This window comes from Acanthochromis polyacanthus, chromosome 13 (genome assembly GCF_021347895.1).
Source record: "Acanthochromis polyacanthus isolate Apoly-LR-REF ecotype Palm Island chromosome 13, KAUST_Apoly_ChrSc, whole genome shotgun sequence".
NCBI classification, from domain to species: Eukaryota; Metazoa; Chordata; class Actinopteri; family Pomacentridae; genus Acanthochromis; species Acanthochromis polyacanthus.
Window position 1 is genome coordinate 36,380,630 of NC_067125.1, and position 18,767 is coordinate 36,399,396.

The window sequence follows — 18,767 nt, forward strand, 5'->3', positions numbered from 1 at the left end:
CCCTCCTTTCCACAATGTTAAGCCCATTTTTAGCTTGACATAATCTGAAATGGTACTTAAGTGAATTTATGTCTACCTCAGTGCATTAACTTCTGCTATTTCCTCCTTTATGTTGCTGTTTTTTTGTGGCGGGTGCAGCGACAGAGGGAGAGGGAGGGAGAGATTTGAAACTCAGACCACGGAGTAGACAGCCTATCAGTATTCAGTAGAGAAAGTGAGTGATGGAGGGAGAGAGAGAGAGAGAGAGAGGGAGAGAGGAAAAAGGAGGAGGGGGTGATGTATCAATATTCTGAGTAGTGTTTGAGGGCAAGGGGAACGAATAGAGGAGAGGGGGAGGAGGGGAGGGAGGGAGATTGGTGGGAGAGAGAGTACTTGAGTGAGTCTCTGAGTGTGATTATTTGTTCACGTATACGCTCGCATGTGTGTGTGCATCTTTGATCGAATGTGTTTTTATCCATGTGTATGTGGTCGTGTGTCTGCAGACTACAGATGCAGTCGGCGGCGGATCGTAACGAAGTTCAGTTACTTAAGTACTGTACTCAGTGTTGATCCTGCTTGTACTTTATTGGGGTATTTAATTTCTGTGGCTCTTTATATATCAATGTGGAAACGTCTTGACAGGTTTCCTAAAGAGTTCAAATATTTATCAACAGAACCCACAATAAATATGCTGTAGGCTCTTAATACCAGTCGACTACTTTCATTACTTGTTATTCTCCATTAAAGGGAGTGCCAAGGAAATTTTGCCCGAGACTAAACCCTCTCACTATCAAACGTTTACCCCCAAAATTTATCTAGAATTTCATCTCATGTGATTAAAGAAGACCAGTCGGGCTTAATTAAAGGCGGCGGCTCATGTATTATTATTATCAGAAGGCCACTAAATGTTTCAGATGTGTTAGCAACAGGCAGTTCTGTGTAGATGTGGAAAAAGTGTTTGACAGTGTCTTTATTAAATGATTTGGGGTTCTTCAATAGTCATCTGGTCGCAGAAAAAGGAAACTGGTTTGAGATCCAGAAGCTCCAAAAATGCAGAGAAGCAGCAGACAAAGGGGCTGTTCTTTGAATAGATGCCACTTTAGGCTTAAACTTCATTACGTTTTAAAAGGAAATATTTAACATTTTTTGACAATAACCACAGTCATTGGACAGAACTACTTGTTAGTTTATATGGGAAGATTGTTAGACATAAAGAATAAAAACACGGAACAGTCACAATATTAAAGCCGCTTGCCTGGGGTTGTGTAGCTACCAAACAGATGTCTGGCACCGGGATGTTGGCCGTGGATCCTTTGGGTTTTCAGGATGGGCCTCTGTGGATCAGATTTGTTCTGGTGCATCTTGTGGATTCTCAGTCAAGCTGAGTTTTGAGTTTGGAGGTCAGGTCAGTGCCTTGGGCTTTTGGTCGTGTTCCTCAAGCCAGATCTGAGAGCTTTTTGCTGCGTGGCAGGGTGCAGTGTCCTGCTGGCTGCTACTGCTTGGTCTGGAATAAGGTTTAAGGGTCAGCGTGATTGTCAAGATTTCTCAGCAGAACATTGCATTCTAATGAGAAAATCCATGTTTTCCTCTTCATCTGTTAGTGATTTTAATGAGTATATGTTCTAAAATATTGTTAAATGGTAAATTTACTTTTACTTCATCTCTCCAGAAGGATTTCCCATATTTAAAAATTCCTTGTAGTTTGTTCTAGTAAAATGCCTTCATTACGCTATGTTAATAATTACATCAGACAGACCTTTTGTGGTTGTGAGAGTTGTGCAGTTTATCTCTGAAAAGGCTTAAGCAGCATGATGTTATTAAGAGAACGGATGGCTGGGTGAGGAGTCCCCACTAAAAGTCAACTTTTAACCATGGCTGTCTTTAACCAAGTAGCTGTTGTCTTAACACTGATGTTGTCAGATCGGTGGCAGCGCTGATTGATTAGAATCGGAGCCGTAAGATGTCCATGCTTTTATAGAGTCATAAATCAAACCAAAGAACAAAACAAAAGAACAGCCACATAATTTTAAACAGTTTTGTAGGCAATCTAAGACTTCCTCGTCGAACTTCAGATCAGAAAATGTTTAAAAACAGTGACAAATGTTTGCTTTTTCATTTGTTTCGGTGCACTTGTTGGTTACCCACAATAAAAACGTTGCAGTCTGGGAGTTAGATTTGTCCCTTTAGATTAGAATAAGTGTCCAGGAATGAACATAAGTCGATGCAGTGTCCTCCAAAGTGACAAAAACAAGTGTGTGTTTGTACAGGACGGGAGTCACAGTTTACAATATGTTTGGATGTGATGGAATCTCCCACTTGTTTCAGTCATTCCTCTCTCCCTCTCTCTCTCTCCCTCCCTGTGTCTCTCTCTCTCTTTTAGTCAGGCTGCTAATCAGCATTTGAAAGGCAGCTTTGACAGTGAGAAAGAAAGTGGAAGAGGAGGCGGAGGGTGTGTGGGGGGCACATGGAGGTGGGGGTAAACGAAAGCATGAGACACAGCGAGTTAGGGAGGGAGAGCCGGAGAGAGACTGAGGCGAGGGGCTGTACAAGCATGCCTTTTATATTTACTAGTGACTGAGAGGGAGAGAGAGAGAGAGAGCGAGAAAGGGAGCAGCTGAAGAGACAACTGGTGTGCACGGCTTTCCCAAGAGGAAATGAAAAGAAAGAAGCTCAGCGAGGAGAGTGAATGAGTGAGCGGGAGAGAGGAGAGGAAGGGTGGGAGGAGGGAGCATGCCGGCTGGAGAGAGAGGGAAGAGAGAAAGAGATTCTCACACTGGCTGTGTCCTAATCCGAGTCCATCTCCAAGAAGCAGCGGAGCAGAGTGTTAGTGAAGTGAGTCTGAGAGCCAAGGAGAGCTACACCAGCCACATCCACACACACACACTCACACAAACACACACTCTCCCTCTCTTCCTCTCTTTCACCAACACACACACACACTTACACACTCACACACACACTCTTGCAACGGGAGCCCACGGTGATGTGTCCGGCTGCGCAGCCACGGCTTTTGTGAAAGTGAAGGGGGATTGACGCTGCCCCTGTCCCAGCCCCCTTTGGCTCACAGTGTTTGTTTGCTGTGTTTAAGCTCGAGGTGCTGCTGCTGCTGCTGCTGCTGCTGCTGGAGGAGGAGTAGGAGGAGGTGTGGTGTTGGTGGTGGTGGTGGTGCTGGGGGGCACTGCCAGGGCAGAGCAGGGGCACCGAAGAGGAGGAGGAGGAGGAGGAAGAAGAAGAGAGACAAAGTGGATCAGATCAACAGCAGCAGACTGAGCGCTGGAAATGCCCGTCAGGTGAGTAGATATTGAATCTAACAACTTACAGCACACATGCATGACTCACACTCTCTCTCACACACACACACGCTCACGGTGGACACACACTTGTAAAGTTGCATCCTTTTTATTAGATTTTTGCTGTCATGTCAAAATGAATGAATTTTAATCTGTCGCTCTGTTGTTAGATTGTCTTCTTATTGTGTTCAGTTATATGCACTCCTAAACTACTTTATTCCCTTTAAATAAAAATGAGCTTGGAAGTGACAGTGAGAACTTTTTGCTATGTCTCATTCAGGACAGAAATGTTGCATTAAATGAACTAATTTATTTCACTAAATTAGTACATTAGCAGCTGGATTTAAGTTAAAAAAAAACTTTCTGCTTTTAGGCATGTTTGGACATGCATTTGATTAGAGAAAATGCACACATTGGTAAATGTGCATGTTTTTGCATAAAAGTGTAGATTTATATTTTATTACAAATAACTCATTTAATCAGATAATTATGCTAAATGTTTGCTCTCCCTCGAAGGCACCGTTATCGCTTTTACACAAACTTCTTTGTGCATTTCATCAGTTCATTGCAAGCGTTTTCCCCTGCAAATACACCAATCTTCGCTTTTCAGATAAGCCGAATAATTATGTATGTTTATGTTCTGTATTGAGTGCACCTCTTTCTGATGGATTCTGTGTCCATATGTGTGCGAGTGTGTGTGCTGTTGGAGATATAGAGGCAGAGAGTGAGCGGCTGCGTGCCCGTCTCCACCTGCAGAGGCAGAATTGGTCACAGTTTACTGGCTTGGTAACATTCGCTGCCTTCAGGGTGTTTGCAGCAGGTGGTCCAAATTGGCAGAATGACTGTGACAAACGCACAGTGTTCGCTGCTGCTGTAAAGTAAATAACAACATCAAACCATCACACAGTGATTTCAGGTTTTTTTCAGCTTTTTTTTCCCCTCCATAATTTTCCTGTTATTATGTTTGGAGGCTTGTCCCTTGAAGTACCAGTCAGACTATCAGAATAGTGGAACAGGTTTTGCACAGGGAAAAAAAAGCATGTTTGAGTATAGATGGGAAGGTATAAAAGTGTATTTTGGATGCTTTCCTGCAAGATTCCATTTGTGCATCTGCGTATGTCCATATGTAGATATTTGTCTAGGATGTTTATTTCATCCTTCTCCTTGGAGCATCACTCCGAAATCAGAATTTGCTGTGTGTTTGCTATAAACCGCGCTCTGTTTCGTGCACCTCCAACAGCATCATTTGCACCCGCACCTGCTGAGATTGCAGGTGCTGCAGATAAATTCCAACCAAATAACAACCTTCGGCGCAGAATCACTCTTTGAGGTGCCAGGATGAGGTGTCAAAATGTTACGAGTAGTGAAAAAGAGTTACCGTCCACGCTCACATGTAATCTGGCACTTTTTAGCAAGTTGCAGCCGGCAGAGCAATATTTTTATCTTTTCTCCACTTTTTAAAATTGAATGTAGCGAGTGTTTCCAGCTGACTGTCGACATTTCTTCAGTAAGGATTTGGTGAGGACGCTGGTATGAAGCAGGGTCAGACGGAGCCATTGCATGAGAGTGGTACAGTTTATACCCACTGATCCACTAAGCCCCTCCATCCGTTTCACTTCTCGCATGTGCATGTTGCTTTGGTCGTGACCCACCTCTAGGCCTTTTTTATTAGACCCAGACGCAGATTTTCTTCTGTGGCTTTTTGGATTTAAGGAGCCGTGGTTCATGCCAACAGGCAACTGTGTGACAGACCCTGACTTGGATTACTTTGTCAAAGTGAAAACACTGGCAACAAAGAGAGCTGTTTGCAGAGAGCAGAGAGAATGAAGCAGGAAAAATGCAACGAAAGGTGGTTTGAGCGGCATTTTCTGCCCATGTGTGCTCCTGATGATGCTGGTTTGCATAAATAATGACCACATGAGTAGATAAAATTGAAATCTCTGCAGGGCCACGGCAGGTCGGTAAGTTATGAATTTATCTCGGGTGGTATTCAGAAGCAGACAGTCACTTTTTTGTGACTCCCTGACAAGTTCGCAGGTAGACAGACGCCTCACCTCTCCCTCCCTTTCCTCTTTCTATTCCTCTCTTGATATTTTTGTCTCTCTCTGTTGCTCTCTTACACGCACGCCAAGGTGGTCAGTGTGTGGCGTATTGACAGGCAGCCGCTCACACACTCCCCGCTCTCGCCATGCGTGCGTGTGTGTGTGTGCGTGTGTGTGTGTGTGCGTGAGCGGCGTTGACAGACAGTGTGTGGGTCTGTGACAGAGGGTGTCAGCGCAGTGTCAGAGAGATGTGTTTAGTGTCACACTCTGCTGACCTGATCTCCGGTCGGACTGTCCACTCCGGCCCCGCTGTGGCTCCTTACATAACCCTCGCTGTCATTCACACACCAGCCTGAAGGGATCCACCAGCCTTTGCACACACACACACACACACGTTCACACACACACACACATGCGATATGCACACAATGTATAGGCATCCGCTCCAGCAGCCGCTCTCCCTCTAAATATCAGATCAGGTGCAGTCTGCAAATCTCCCTCGCAGTCGCTCTTTCATGTCTTTTCATCTTTTTCCTTGTTCTCTAATTTATGCCGCGACATAAAGTAGAAGTTACATAAATTAACAATTACATCTGGAACTATTCAAACAAAAGCTCCGAGCACTGTGTGGGAATACAGACCAGTGGGTATCCTGGTTTCCCCAAGTGTGCTGCAAGACACCTACACAACTTCTGCAACTCTTATCAAGAGTTTGACACGGCTCTGAACTCTGACATTTGCACCATGCTAATTGATGTGTCTGTATTAGCATGTGGACTCGTCTATGCCTGGTGTGCAGAATGAGAGTGTGCTTTCAAGTCCCGGTTTGGAGTACACACTTTGGCGTGTGTGTGTTGGAGAGAATGAGTGACCCTGTGTGCTGTTCTTTGGCCTGTGGTTATTTGGAGGTCAGTGCTGATGTGGTCTCTGCCTGCGGGAGTGGATTTACCATCTTCGGCCGTATAGAGAGCTGCATCCACTTGGCTGACTCTTTCACAGCGAGAGAGAGAAGTTTTTGTCTTCTTTTTTACCTTTTACTGTTTGTTCACGATTCACTTTTACAGAATTTGGGAGGCACCGCATGTGAATGTTATTTTCCACTCGTGTGAGCACGTTGGCGTTCTTTTCAGCTCAGAATAAGAGGCTTTTATTATTGACTTTTCTGTAAGTCCCACTTTTCACCTCAGGCCTCCCCTTGCATTAAGGCTGGGGCATTTAACCCCACAATAGACTGCAGTTATTATTTAAACCTGCGCTCAGGGTTTTCCCTTTCAAGCGTAGATATCATAAAGGTTAAGGATGGTTAACTTCATGATGGACTGAACATTTTCTTTTTATTGCTAACTTAGATTTTTTTCAGTTGCACTGGAGAACTATTTAAACGTTTATCTCTCCGTAATGTTGAGATTTTATCCCTTTCATGCACAGTCTCCCTTCGCTAATAAGAAAAACTCACCCCAGAATGTAACATATTACTTCAAATAGAGGGCTAATGGATTTATAAGTGAATATCTTTGTGTTGTAAACGAACATACTTGCCTTCCTTCAGAGGCAGCAAATACGATGTTACCCTGTTTGCCTTTTATGCTCTACAGAAGGCAGTTTGCTGCTCAAAGCGTCAGCTTATGGGACAAAGTCTGCATCTTTCCTCAAGTTATTATACTTGTGGAGCTTAAGTCTTTTTCATTACTTTAATTACAGAGTGAGGAATGACATCGAGTTTATCTGAGAAAAATCTCTGCCGAACAGTCTTTACAGAACAGATCATTTTTTTCCCGTAAATATGAGGGATTCTGCGTGCTTCATATTTAATACAGTGCAGGTGCAGTGGAGCATTTCTTTTGTATATGCTTAGGCCAAGGTAGACGGTAATTATGACAGGCAGGGATTGGATTCGATGTAGCTCCACGCCTGTGAGGAGTGGACATCAAAGCATACACACCAAAGCTCCCTGTAATAAAAGAGGAGGAGGAGAAAGATATTGATTACCAAGGGTGAACATTAGCAAATCTCTTTCTCCTTTTTTTCATCTATGTCTTCATCCGTCCATCATTTCCCTCCCTCTTTCGCTCATACCGTCTGATTTGCCTCCCTCTCCGCCTCTACTTATGCTCCCTCCATCCCCCATGTGCTCTCCATCCACCCCCCTCTCCCTCTAATCATTTATTTATCGCTGATCTCTTTATTCTGTATTCTTTCGGTTTAGGGACGGTCCACGCTGTGACTGTATAGCGCTGCTCCGCACACGCAGGCTGTTATCATCATTCCTTTACACCCTTTCCCCCGAACACCTCCTCTTCCTCCTCATCACCGCAGAGATACCTGGGGGCGGGCGGGGTCACACTGGTCCAATCTAATGCCGTATTGATTCCATTAGATAATTAATGACCCAGGCAAGGGCCAGGGAGGAGCAAAGAGGGGGTTAGAGGAGAGGGGATGGAAGAGGTGAAGACGATGGGAGAGGCGAAGTGGGCTGTGGGGGTGTGGGGGTGTGGGGGGTGGCGGCGGACGCCAAGGCCCTTGAGAGTTGAAGAGAACCTTGGGTTGGGAATGATCCAGAGTCGTCAAGGTCAATCGCAGCCGGAGCTTCGATCAGAATGCCGAGCGAGATGGAATATGGAATGCCGCGCGAGAGAGCAGGCAGAGAGATCTTCATGTCCAGCAGCTGTCGATTGATCAGCGGCTGAAAAATTGTACATTAAAAAGTCTTTTGACTTCCAAATCCTGAGGTCCAACCAGGGCCGTAATGCATGATAAGTAGTTTTCAGCCCTCCAACCAGAATACCAAACTTCATCTCCCCGGACGCACCAGACACTCATTTACAACCACTCAACAACATGAAAGGCGAGATAGAAAACTAGCTACATCAAATATTCTGTTCATGTTATTTCAAACCATGTTTTCTACATTTTCCATGATATTGAACGTTCTCTGTTTGATAAAATATTATTCACAGGAATATCTTACATTGCCGTTGTATGTGCGGTTCAGTTTTACCTTTGGCTCGGGATAATTAAAGAAGATTGGGCGCAGGAGAAAGAGAGCGGAGCTGTCTTAAAAAATGTTATCAGTAAAATTTTATTTCTGTAAATACTGAAAGGACTAGAATGCTAAATATTTTTTAATGTATTTGGGAGACATTCTTGGCCTTTACTCAAAAGTGGACACAAAAATGAGGAGGTGGAGAGATGGAACGACATGAAACAAAGGTCCTGTTTCACAAAAATAACATGCGATCTTTAGTTTACGGCGCATTGCCAGTGGCAGGAGTCTCACAGATTTCTCTTGCAAATTGCATGAAGTCCTACAAGTGTGATTTTTTTGCGGTTTGATTAGAGAAATGTGTCTAAAAGACTGAGGGAAATGATCTAAAATGTTGTAAATTTGGAGAAACAGGCTCCAGAGATGTTATGTTTATAGTAAATAGTGGTAGCCATTACAGCTGGCCTGCAATCTGAATGCGCATGACGTAAAATATCCTTAAAAAAGAGAGAAAATCTACTTTCCCTCTGTATTTTTTCAGTGAATTGAGTGAAAGTAAAAACAGATGAACATATTTCTCATAATCAGCGTCTTGATGATCTGTAATACTTCAAAATGAGTCAAAATTCCTCCAAACTGACACCTTTCTTCTTTCTGTCGCAAACTGTGCATCGCATGCGCTTAGTCCTGCTCTTCACCTTTGCATGATTGCCGTGTGCATGTGGTCTCTAGTGGGCTATGAGAGCTCCTCTGCTTGCACATTCACAGTCTTGGCCAGGCTCTGTATTGGGCCCCAGGGGTTGGGGAGATGAGGCATAAAACAACCATGTCTCTACCTAGGGGAGCCAGTGGCATGGCAGTGGAGCTATTGTCTGTCGGCGTGCTGTTTGACTTAAATGTGTTCATTTGCCTGATGCCCCTGACTCCCTATGGGGAGGGGCAACTCGGGGAGAGGAGGGGCACGCTAACGAACCCCTGACAGCTGGAGGCCCTAATTAAACGTCCCTGCTGAAAATAAACAGAGCAGGAGCCAAGCGAGCAGCCAGAGAGAAGCGTACAGCAAACAGCGGCTGTGAACGTTCGCCGCAGTGCCCTCCTCTCTGTTGCTGTTGAGACAGTGCCAAGAGAGCAGTGCTCTATAGGGTCGGGGTCTCAAACACACACACACACACACACACACACACACCACACTTATGAATATGTAGCACTGCAGCAACACATTGCGAACACCTGCGGTCACACTTGATACAAGTTGATCTCCACAGCTGTGGGCGCAGGATTTTTTTTCCCTTACTCTCGCTGCTCTCTGAAGTCACACTTTCCTTTTCCATATATTTCCCCCCGCTGTGCTGCGATGGAATAAGTCGACTCGGTCCTCTTGATTGTTTCTCTCTAGATGACACTTGTGACATTCAGCCTGTTGTTGTGCTGCTAGCTAAGGCGGAGCATTAGCAGTCAAAGTGGCAGGGTCCATTTGGGTGAGTGCATTAATGGGCCGCCCCAACCTGCGACAAGGTTATGAGGCTGATTGAATAATTACTGTGGAGGCCCCTGTCCATTACGCCCCTGTGTCTGCCCAGATAGAGGGAGATACAGAGAGAGATGGAGAGATAGTTTGAGACAGAAAGATGGAAGGAGAGATTAGATAAGCACAGATAGGGTCAATTAAGAGATAAACATACAGATATGGCGCGGAGGCGGCCGCTGTGCGTCTGTGTGAGGCAGTGACAATTTGAGAGTAAATTGTTTCCTCCCTGTGTCTCCTTTTGATCTCTGTGTCCTACTGTACGCAGCCTAATTTGGCATGTAGTGCATTTATCCAGGTGAGGTAGAGAAGGTGAGAAAGGTGAAGTTGTTAGACAGAGGTGCGCTGCCCTCTGCTCGACCCTGTCCTCTCCTCACCACACTCTCTGAAAAGAGGACTGTCAATGTTGCAGGTAGCCGGTAGCTTGAGGATAAAAAGATATAGGTTTCCTATAGCTGTATAAAGCCTTCGCCTTAAACCTTAAGCCCGGGACAAACTATTCTATCAATGCTCCAGGGAGAGGTTAAATCCAAGACTGGAAAATTAGCAACATTGATCAAATTAGTAACTTTGTAATTCTCTTACTGATTCAGTTTTGCTTAATCAATTTTAAAGTCTCCTGAATTCCACATGATGTGACTTTTAAGAGCTCTGGACACTGACATCTAACCAGACAGTCAACAATCAATCAGCCAACAGAAAGCTTAATGAATCATGCCGTAATTAATCATGCACTCCAGCAATATATTTGTCCTTGACAAGGTAAACATGACAGTTTTATGTGATTAAAATTTTAGTTATTGTCTCCGTGCTCTACTTATCATCCATGGTAGTCCAGTGCAGGTAAACAAGTTCATGTAGTAAAGCAGCTTTTTACATCACTACATCAGCTTTGATCCAGACTGAAATATGTCAGCAACAGTTAAATGGACTGAATGTTTGTGGTCCCCTGAGGACATTCCCTCTAACTTGTCCTTTGTTGCGTAGTAACCCCTGAACTTTGTAAACTCTGTTAATGCCAGCTTTTTGATCAAACATTGCATGGTCAGGAGGTAAATATTCACAGGCTACTATATTCACTTCTTCTACTGAGGCCATTCTTTCTATCTTTGACCTAGGACCATGTTAAAAAATAGAAAGTGCAAATTTTGTGCTTCACTGTTGCAGCCTAAATACAGAATAAAACTATTAAAGGTAAGTTGATGACCCTATCTCCCCTTTCAACAACTATTCTCTCTTTGTTGAATTGATTATTGACTTCTCTGCCTTTGAAATCGGTCCAAGAAGTTTTTCTCTTGCATGCATTTAATGTTGGCTGTTTCAGCCCAGATTTGTGAAAATGATATCTGCCAAACCTGCCTGGCTTCTGCTGACCCCTCTTAGCCAAGGTCAGCATAGCCATGCTCAAACTCAAGACATAATCCATTTTTCCTTTGCCCTGGCAAAGCTCTACTGACACGATTGTGCTGACCCAGCCGGGCGAAAGAAAGAGGGAGTTAGAGAGTGAGAGGCAGAAAGAGGAAGAGAGAGAGAGAGAGAGGGCATCTCGGGCCCAAGGGCATGACACTGAGGTGCTCGGGGCCACACCAGCCCTTTAAATGTCAACACAGCACGGAGGGGAGGGGAGACTGGTGAGGAGCGGGGCTCTGTTTGAGGACAGGGAAGAATATTGGCAACTTCCACTGCAGGAGGGTGGTGGTGTTAGAGACTGGCAGGAGGCAGCAAAAGGAAGATCTGGTGGAGAACGGACGGTGCGCTTTGTCTTCAGAGAGACGTGGTTTAAACTCCAGTCGCTGACAAGTTTCAGTGTTCTCTCAGGGATGAAGGGAGACGTTTAGAGATCTGTGATTTTCAGCGTAATTGTGACTTCAAAGCAGGGTTGGTGTTTTGTCTTATGTGTATTACCCAGGGAACAGCCTCTGACCTTTATGTGCGGAAGTAGGCTACATACAGTAACTAATTGCTCTCTCAACCTGACTACTTTCTTTCTTTCTTTCTTTCTTCCTTTCTTTCTTTCTTTCTTTCTCTTGCCGTGACAACCATTTTCCTCACATAGATCAAGTAAGAAATTGTAAGATGGGTTTTCATCCCAGCTTTTTGATGCAAATTATATTCTGTCACATTAAAAGGGCTGACTGGAAACCGCAAAAGGAGATAAAACCTCATCCTTTTTTTGATGGAAAAAAAATGCTCGTTCCAAGCTTTAGAAGTCTTCTGTGCTAAGATTAATTATGTAGTAAATTTGACAGCAACATGTTTGCTAACTTGAACATGATAGACTCCCTGAAATATTTTCAATTTTGACATCCCAAAAAGGCCGTATGTGCTCACGCCCCTGTAAGAGTTGAAGTAGTTCATACCCATTTTATGGCTATTACTCTTGAATAAACAGACCTTACTCTCCTTTTCCCTCTTTCTGTGTCCTCTGCTGTCTCTCATGCATCTCCAGGTCTGAGTCTGTCACATTCTCAGCCAATCAAAGCCTTCGTTAACGGCGGCGGCGGCGGCACGTGATTGGGAGAAGGATGGCAACCATGCCATTTGTCAGCGAGGGGAAATGTGTGAGCGTGGAGTGGGATTTCCTACAAGGACTACTGGCCAAGCCTCCCACCCTGCCCTGGTGAGACACACACATTCACACACACACACACACACACACACACACACACACACACACAGGCAGATACTGTATAAGCCTGCATGCATGCCCATGAATTAATCTCCGCAAGGTGAAATCCATGCATTAACACCCTTGCACACACTGACAGCGTGGAGAAGAGTTTCAGAAGACATAAGTCTGTTCTCCCGGCGCTACATATAACCTGTATTGTTGCTCACCTGCCAATCCTGTCAGAACTGTGAATCCCCTCCCCTTAGTGGGAGATTAAGTAAATTTGGCTGGAATTATTAATGGGCAGTCATTTACAGGCGGATATAAAAACTAAGCAGAATCAATGCGCGCGTATTGATTGTTCTCGGTGGCTGGGGTCGAGGCGGTATAATAATGAGATGTTACAGAGGCTGGCAGCATGAGTCCACACACACTCACAGAAAGACACACTGATTTCACTTATTAGAGGCTAGCGGGCAGAAATGCAACCGCTGTGTCAGCTGATTAAGATATAAACATATGTGCGCTCGCTGTGTGCTGCTCTTTTCTTTGTTCTCTTTTCCTCACACCGCTGGTGGTCTCTTTCTTGGGATGAAAATCAACAGCACAGACACGAGGGAGAATGGCTGGTTCGTCTTTCTCCTCCAGCTCTCTCTCACACACACACACACACACACACACACACACACACACACACACACACACACACACACACACAGGAACACACACTTTATTCCAGCGCAGCACCGACACAAATTGTGAAGTGGCTGTGACAACATAATTCCACCACTCAGGCCCCATTGAGGAGAGTCAATACCCAATCACAGAGACAGGCTACCTGAGCCCCGGCCCCCCTCTGTCACTCTGCCCCTCCCTCGCCTATTGATCCCTCAATCACGGCTTCAGCTCAGTAGCCCGGGACCAGATGAGAGAGAGAGGGAGGCTGGAGGGAGAGGAAAGTGAGAGATAGGCAGTGAGAAAGATTGTGTGTATGTGTTCACGTATGGATTTTGAAGCAAATGGCATTATTAGGACTCCAGCAGATAAAAGAAGTGAGTTTGTCTGTAATTACCAGGCCAATCTGCAAAAGATGAGTCAGAGATGGAGATTGTTTCACTCCAATTGCAGGAGCCATTACCATTATATGTATTTATGAAATGAGTTTTGCAGATTGATGCCGAGGTCATTTACACAGAGCATGAATCAATCAACAGGTGGTCAGTAAACGGCCATGAAGCGATACCGTTTACCGCTGGCTCCCATCTTACACAGTGCTGATTCAGATTGTATTCGCTGCCCTCCTGATCTTTTCTCTCCTCCCTGCGTTTATCTGTGTCTTCATTTTGCTTCTGTCTGTCCACTTTTCCCTGCCTTGTCTTTTTGCGCACCCTCCCTCTTTCCACCTCTCAGTCTCCAGAACCTGCGTAAAGAAAAATCTCGAAATGCTGCTCGTTCTCGGCGGGGGAAGGAGAATTTTGAGTTCTTTGAGCTGGCCAAGATGCTGCCGCTGCCCGGGGCCATCACCAGCCAACTGGACAAGGCTTCGGTCATCCGGCTGACCATCAGCTACCTGCACATGCGCACCTTCGCCAGCCAAGGGGACCCACCCTGGAGCCCTCTGCTGGAGGGAGACAGCAACTGCAGCAAAGGTGAGCCTAAGGGAAACCTGAATTCATTCACTTAAGTTCTCTGTACATGACAGCAGATTTTGATTGCTGTTGTAAAAATGCCTTTTGAGATCTAAAGAGGGAACCAAAAATGATTTCAAACATGTGCTCAAACAGAAATCGAGGAAAATTCTTTGCATTAATTGTTTGTGTTCACTTGATCTCATATGATAACTATGTGGTAAGTATAAGCTAAACTGAAGTTATGATCACAGACACACTGACTCAGTATACTCACAATGGATTTATTTTTCTCAATGGAAGGATTCATACTGTAATTTTTTCCACTAGATTTTCATTTCTGGCAGCCTCAAGAGGGATGGAAGCAGCCTGTAGGCCTTAAAGCGGGATGACTAAATTTACGTGCTACTAAATAATTGCATGAAATATAAAAAATGCACATAATAGGAATTTTAGGGCCTTTTCTTTGACCCAGGCTTGGACCCTGGTCAAAAATTTTCATTGACTTATGACCTCTGTATTTTTTAAAATCCAGGCTACAGCCTTTGTTGGACACATTTTAATCTTTTTTTCACTTTTCATAATTTATGTTCACAAATGTCAACTTTGAAAACAGCAAGTATGCAGAATCAAAAGGTTTTGATGGATCATTTTCTGCTGATGATTCCTATATCTCAGCCTATAAGAAAACTACGTAGCAGAGATAAACATGCTGATGTCTGGCCAGTGCACACAAACCGCTGAAGCCATGTTTTCTGCTCACATCTCACTTTCAATCAGAAAATCCTCAGCAGGCTGATCAGCCCACGTTCTACGCCCACTGGGACACCCCACGCCACAAACATTCAGTTTGCACCCAGACATTTATCCAGCCTCCTATTAGGGATCGTAATTACTGCTGCTGTGAGCGCTGAAGCACACACTCCTTCACAAGCCTGTAAACATACATGCGAATATGATCATACAAAGACCATCCATAGGCTGGTGTGAGTGTGAATAGAATTTGTTGTGTGTGTGTATGAGGGAGAGAGAAAAAGGGGGGGGGGATGATACACAAAAAGGGAGGAAACTATTGGTGCAATTTGTAATTACAGAAATTAACTATATAACGAGGACAGTGTAATTATACAGCCTGTCTAATTGCTACTATTACTGAGGGGAAACGATGCAGCTACAGTACAATTAGATGTGTGTCTTTGTGCATGTGTGTGTGTGTGTGTGTGTGTGTGTGTGTGTGTGTGTGTTCTTGACTAATTTGAGAAGATATGAGCTGAAAACGGTCATGTTAATAGCGTGTTTCTGCCTGACAGTGTGTCCGGTGCTTTACCACAATGCGTACCACAGATTCTTGATGATATGGGACGGTTTTAAATGTTAAAGTGTGAATACTTTCGCCGATGCTGTGCAAATGTGGGGGAGTTTCAGCTCAGATGCCAAAACAGCACTTTTCTAAGAATCCTTAAAGGGACATTCCACTAATTTATCGCATGAAGTTCAATTTAGTTAGAACTTCTCAGCCTGTGAAAACAGAGATATGGCTTCTTCTGTTGTGCCTCAGCAAGCCTGAGTTACGTTGTTAAATCCACAGGATTTACCAGACATAAATTCAATTCTCAAATAAATACATGCAATGTGTTTGTATAATAAGAAAGGTACAGTCCAGTTTTTTTTATAAAGCTTTGGCCACACTAGTGACAGAAATTTGGCCAAATTTTCCTAATCCATCATTTTTGAGGCATACTTGTATTCAGTGCTTAATAATTTGATATAAAGACACACAACTTGAAACCACTGTAAGCATCAATTGTACCTGCTTGCTTTAGCAATAAAGCACAAAAATTTACAACTTTTTTTTTTGCAAATTTGCTTATTTTTGTTGCGTTTTTCTGGAAACCAGCAAAAAATACTCATTATTAAACTGAAATGTACCACAAATCTAAACACAAATGCACCAAATTCCAGGTTAAAAGTTGTAAATGTGCACCTAACACACTCAGTTGTAAACAAAATAAATTTTTACATTAAAGGATGTTTTGCAAGATACTGTAATTCATAGCGGAACAACAGTAGCATCTCCAAACTTCTAATTTCACACATTGTAGCTCATAATTTTCCAGTGATTTGAGGACCTGTGTTTGCATGATAGTCAGTTGTTTCACTTGAGAACAATTTGTAGCAGCTGTCATCCACACCCCAGTGGGGAATGTAGAAATCAGTACATTTTTGATTCCTGTTTGACAATTTCATGGCTATATCTTACTGTAAACCAAACGTATTCCACTCAGAGAACTTAAACTGCATGAAACATACACAGTGAGCTGTAATTCAAAGGCAAAATATCTGGAAATATGGATTGTTATGGGTGAATCCATTGGGATCCATCAATATCTAATCATCCATGCTCTGCAGAACATCCTGAATGTCCGAGTAATATCCATGCTGCAGCACACTCAAACATGGCCGTAGCCTTGACTGCACTCTACATGTAGTGAATTGTTTTTTTGCCCCAGTGTTCCAGGCTTTTCTTGGCCTTGATATAAAATACCTGCTATTTAGAAAAGGAGGTGCGCAGGTAGTGGTGTGTGGAAGTGTGCTGGAAAGACAGATTTGAGGAATGCTGTTTACACTACAATGAGAAGCATTTCCTGTACAAATGTGAACAATAACTGTAAATACATAGAGCTCTGCAGCGGCTACGTGAAGGTCATGGATGCCGAGGCACTTGACAAACACACTGAACTGCTGCACACACCGGCTATGGACAATATCACAGTCTGAATTACCTTTACCATTTTCTCTATTAGGTCTGATACCTTAAGTGTTTTATTAAATGTTTGGGGATTTTTACAAGCAGGTCACACCGTCTCCGCGGGGCCAACACTGAAAATGCAATGCTAATTTGGACATCAGTTTGAACAAGTCTACCCACAATGCATTGGCAGGGTTTTAAGTGTGATGCATGACTTTAATTCCGTTAGTGGAATGTGGTCAGAGATCCGGCTGAAAGGGAGAGGAGGCCAGAGAGGAGGGGAAAGGGACAAATGTAGAAGGAATAAAGACAGAAAGAGGGGAGGAATGGAGGACAGAGAGGAGGGTGAGGAGGAGAGAGAAAGAGGAGGAGGGAGGAGGTTTGCATTCCTCCACATTCCCTCTCGTCCGAGGATTTTTGGATGGGCGAGGGCCAGCCGAGAGGGAAGGAAGGTGGAGGGCGGAGGAGAGGAGAGGGATGGAGCGAAGGGGAGGGGCCGGAGTGGCTTTTGTCTGCTTCCCACGTTTCAAAGCCAGTCTTGAAAAATGAATAGACAGAGGAAAATCAATTGCATGACCTTCACAGAGAGAAAGAGAGAGATTGAGAGAGCAGGAGAAAGGGGGGGGGGGGGGGGGGGGAGGAGGAGGAGAGAGACAGATTATGGAAGGAAGGAGCAAACGAAAAGGAAGGGCTGAAGGCAGGAAAAGTAAAATGACCATGATGTGCATTCCCGCTTGGGGTGTGTGTGTTTGGTGTTGTGATTGTCTGTGCGCCTATTTGCACAGCAGATTCAAGGACTATTTGAAATCATTTATATTTGAAAACCTCAATATTGAGTAAATTTTGCTTTGGGGGACATTTTTCTTCTGTTTCCACGTCTTCTTTTAAATGTCCCTTTCAGCAAGATTTGACAAGATTTTGCTCAGCACACTAACTGCTGGGATCAGATTAACTAAAGCGATAAAACCAAAAGTGAGTGCAACTATAGTGTCTTTAATGGACAAGAAAGCTGCATGCAGACATCAAGCTACATTAAGTCCAGTTTGGTAAACATAATTTAAAAGGTCTGTCTGTAAACTGTGATGGATGTTAATTAGCTGTTTGCTTCTGTCGTCTGTCCAACTACATTGAATTCAAATAGAAAATATTTTATTTACCAGCATGGTGAGAAGTGCATCTCAGACCTCACCCAACGCTGTACTGACACGCCCTGGAGTACACTTCTACCTCACTTTAGCAAAGTTGAATCACTGAACCTTTAAAATCTTACAAATCTCTGTGTTTCTTGTAGAAACTGAGCAATCTTGGATTTCTGAGGTAAATTTTTGCTAATGATAACTAAGAAAAACAAACTCAAGAAACTGCACGTTTGAAAAGGCATCCTCTCCTAAATTTGTTACTTAAAAACTGGGCAGACTGTGTGGAGAGAAGAATAATGCACAACAATATAATACCAGATGGATTTGGTGCTAATATGACTTGCTGAGTACGACCTTAACGTAATGGATTGAGAGTAATAATACAACTTGTAATAAGCCAGATTTATCTTTTAAAATCTCTAGTGTGAAGTTCAGTTTTTGCATTTTAAATGAATCAGGAATTAGAGCGTCCCAGCCTCTACCAGGTGCAGTACTGCAGCTGGAGAACCCCTCAGTCTTTTACAAGGTACAGTACAATGACAACTCACTGCCAGCAACAGGGCCAGCTGAAGTGTTTTACTGTCTCGGCTAGTGAGGTCAAACACACCTCTCTCCTCCCCGCCGTTGGTGACATTGACTTTCATTCTGCCTCCACTCGCTCCCTCTCCCTCTCTCTCTTTCTCTCCTCCTTTCTTTCATTGCCGTCGCCTCCCTCACCTCCCTCCTGTCTCCCCCACCTCTTCACGATCTCCCTGCGTCTGCCTCCCCTCTAATTCACAGCGTTTAAAGCAGCCGGGGCTTTTAAGGGAAGTTAATTGCAC

At 44.0% G+C, this 18,767-nt stretch overlaps 1 protein-coding gene across 3 annotated transcripts in view; it reads left to right on the plus strand.

The window, feature by feature from the left end:
• The first annotated feature begins 2,493 nt into the window (after window positions 1-2,493).
• The window catches only part of npas1 (neuronal PAS domain protein 1), a 37,674-nt gene continuing 21,400 nt past the window's right edge, over window positions 2,494-18,767 (plus strand). The window contains exons 1-4 of one of the 3 annotated variants that reach the window (XM_051957779.1): window positions 2,495-2,811; window positions 3,068-3,269; window positions 12,269-12,439; window positions 13,841-14,079. In XM_051957779.1, coding sequence (XP_051813739.1) covers window positions 12,345-12,439; window positions 13,841-14,079 — 334 coding nt within the window. In that variant the 5' untranslated portion in view covers window positions 2,495-2,811; window positions 3,068-3,269; window positions 12,269-12,344. Of the gene's footprint in view, window positions 3,270-12,268; window positions 12,440-13,840; window positions 14,080-18,767 lie in introns of all 3 variants that reach the window. The other 2 variants (XM_022220844.2, XM_022220838.2) reach the window with 2 other exon arrangements.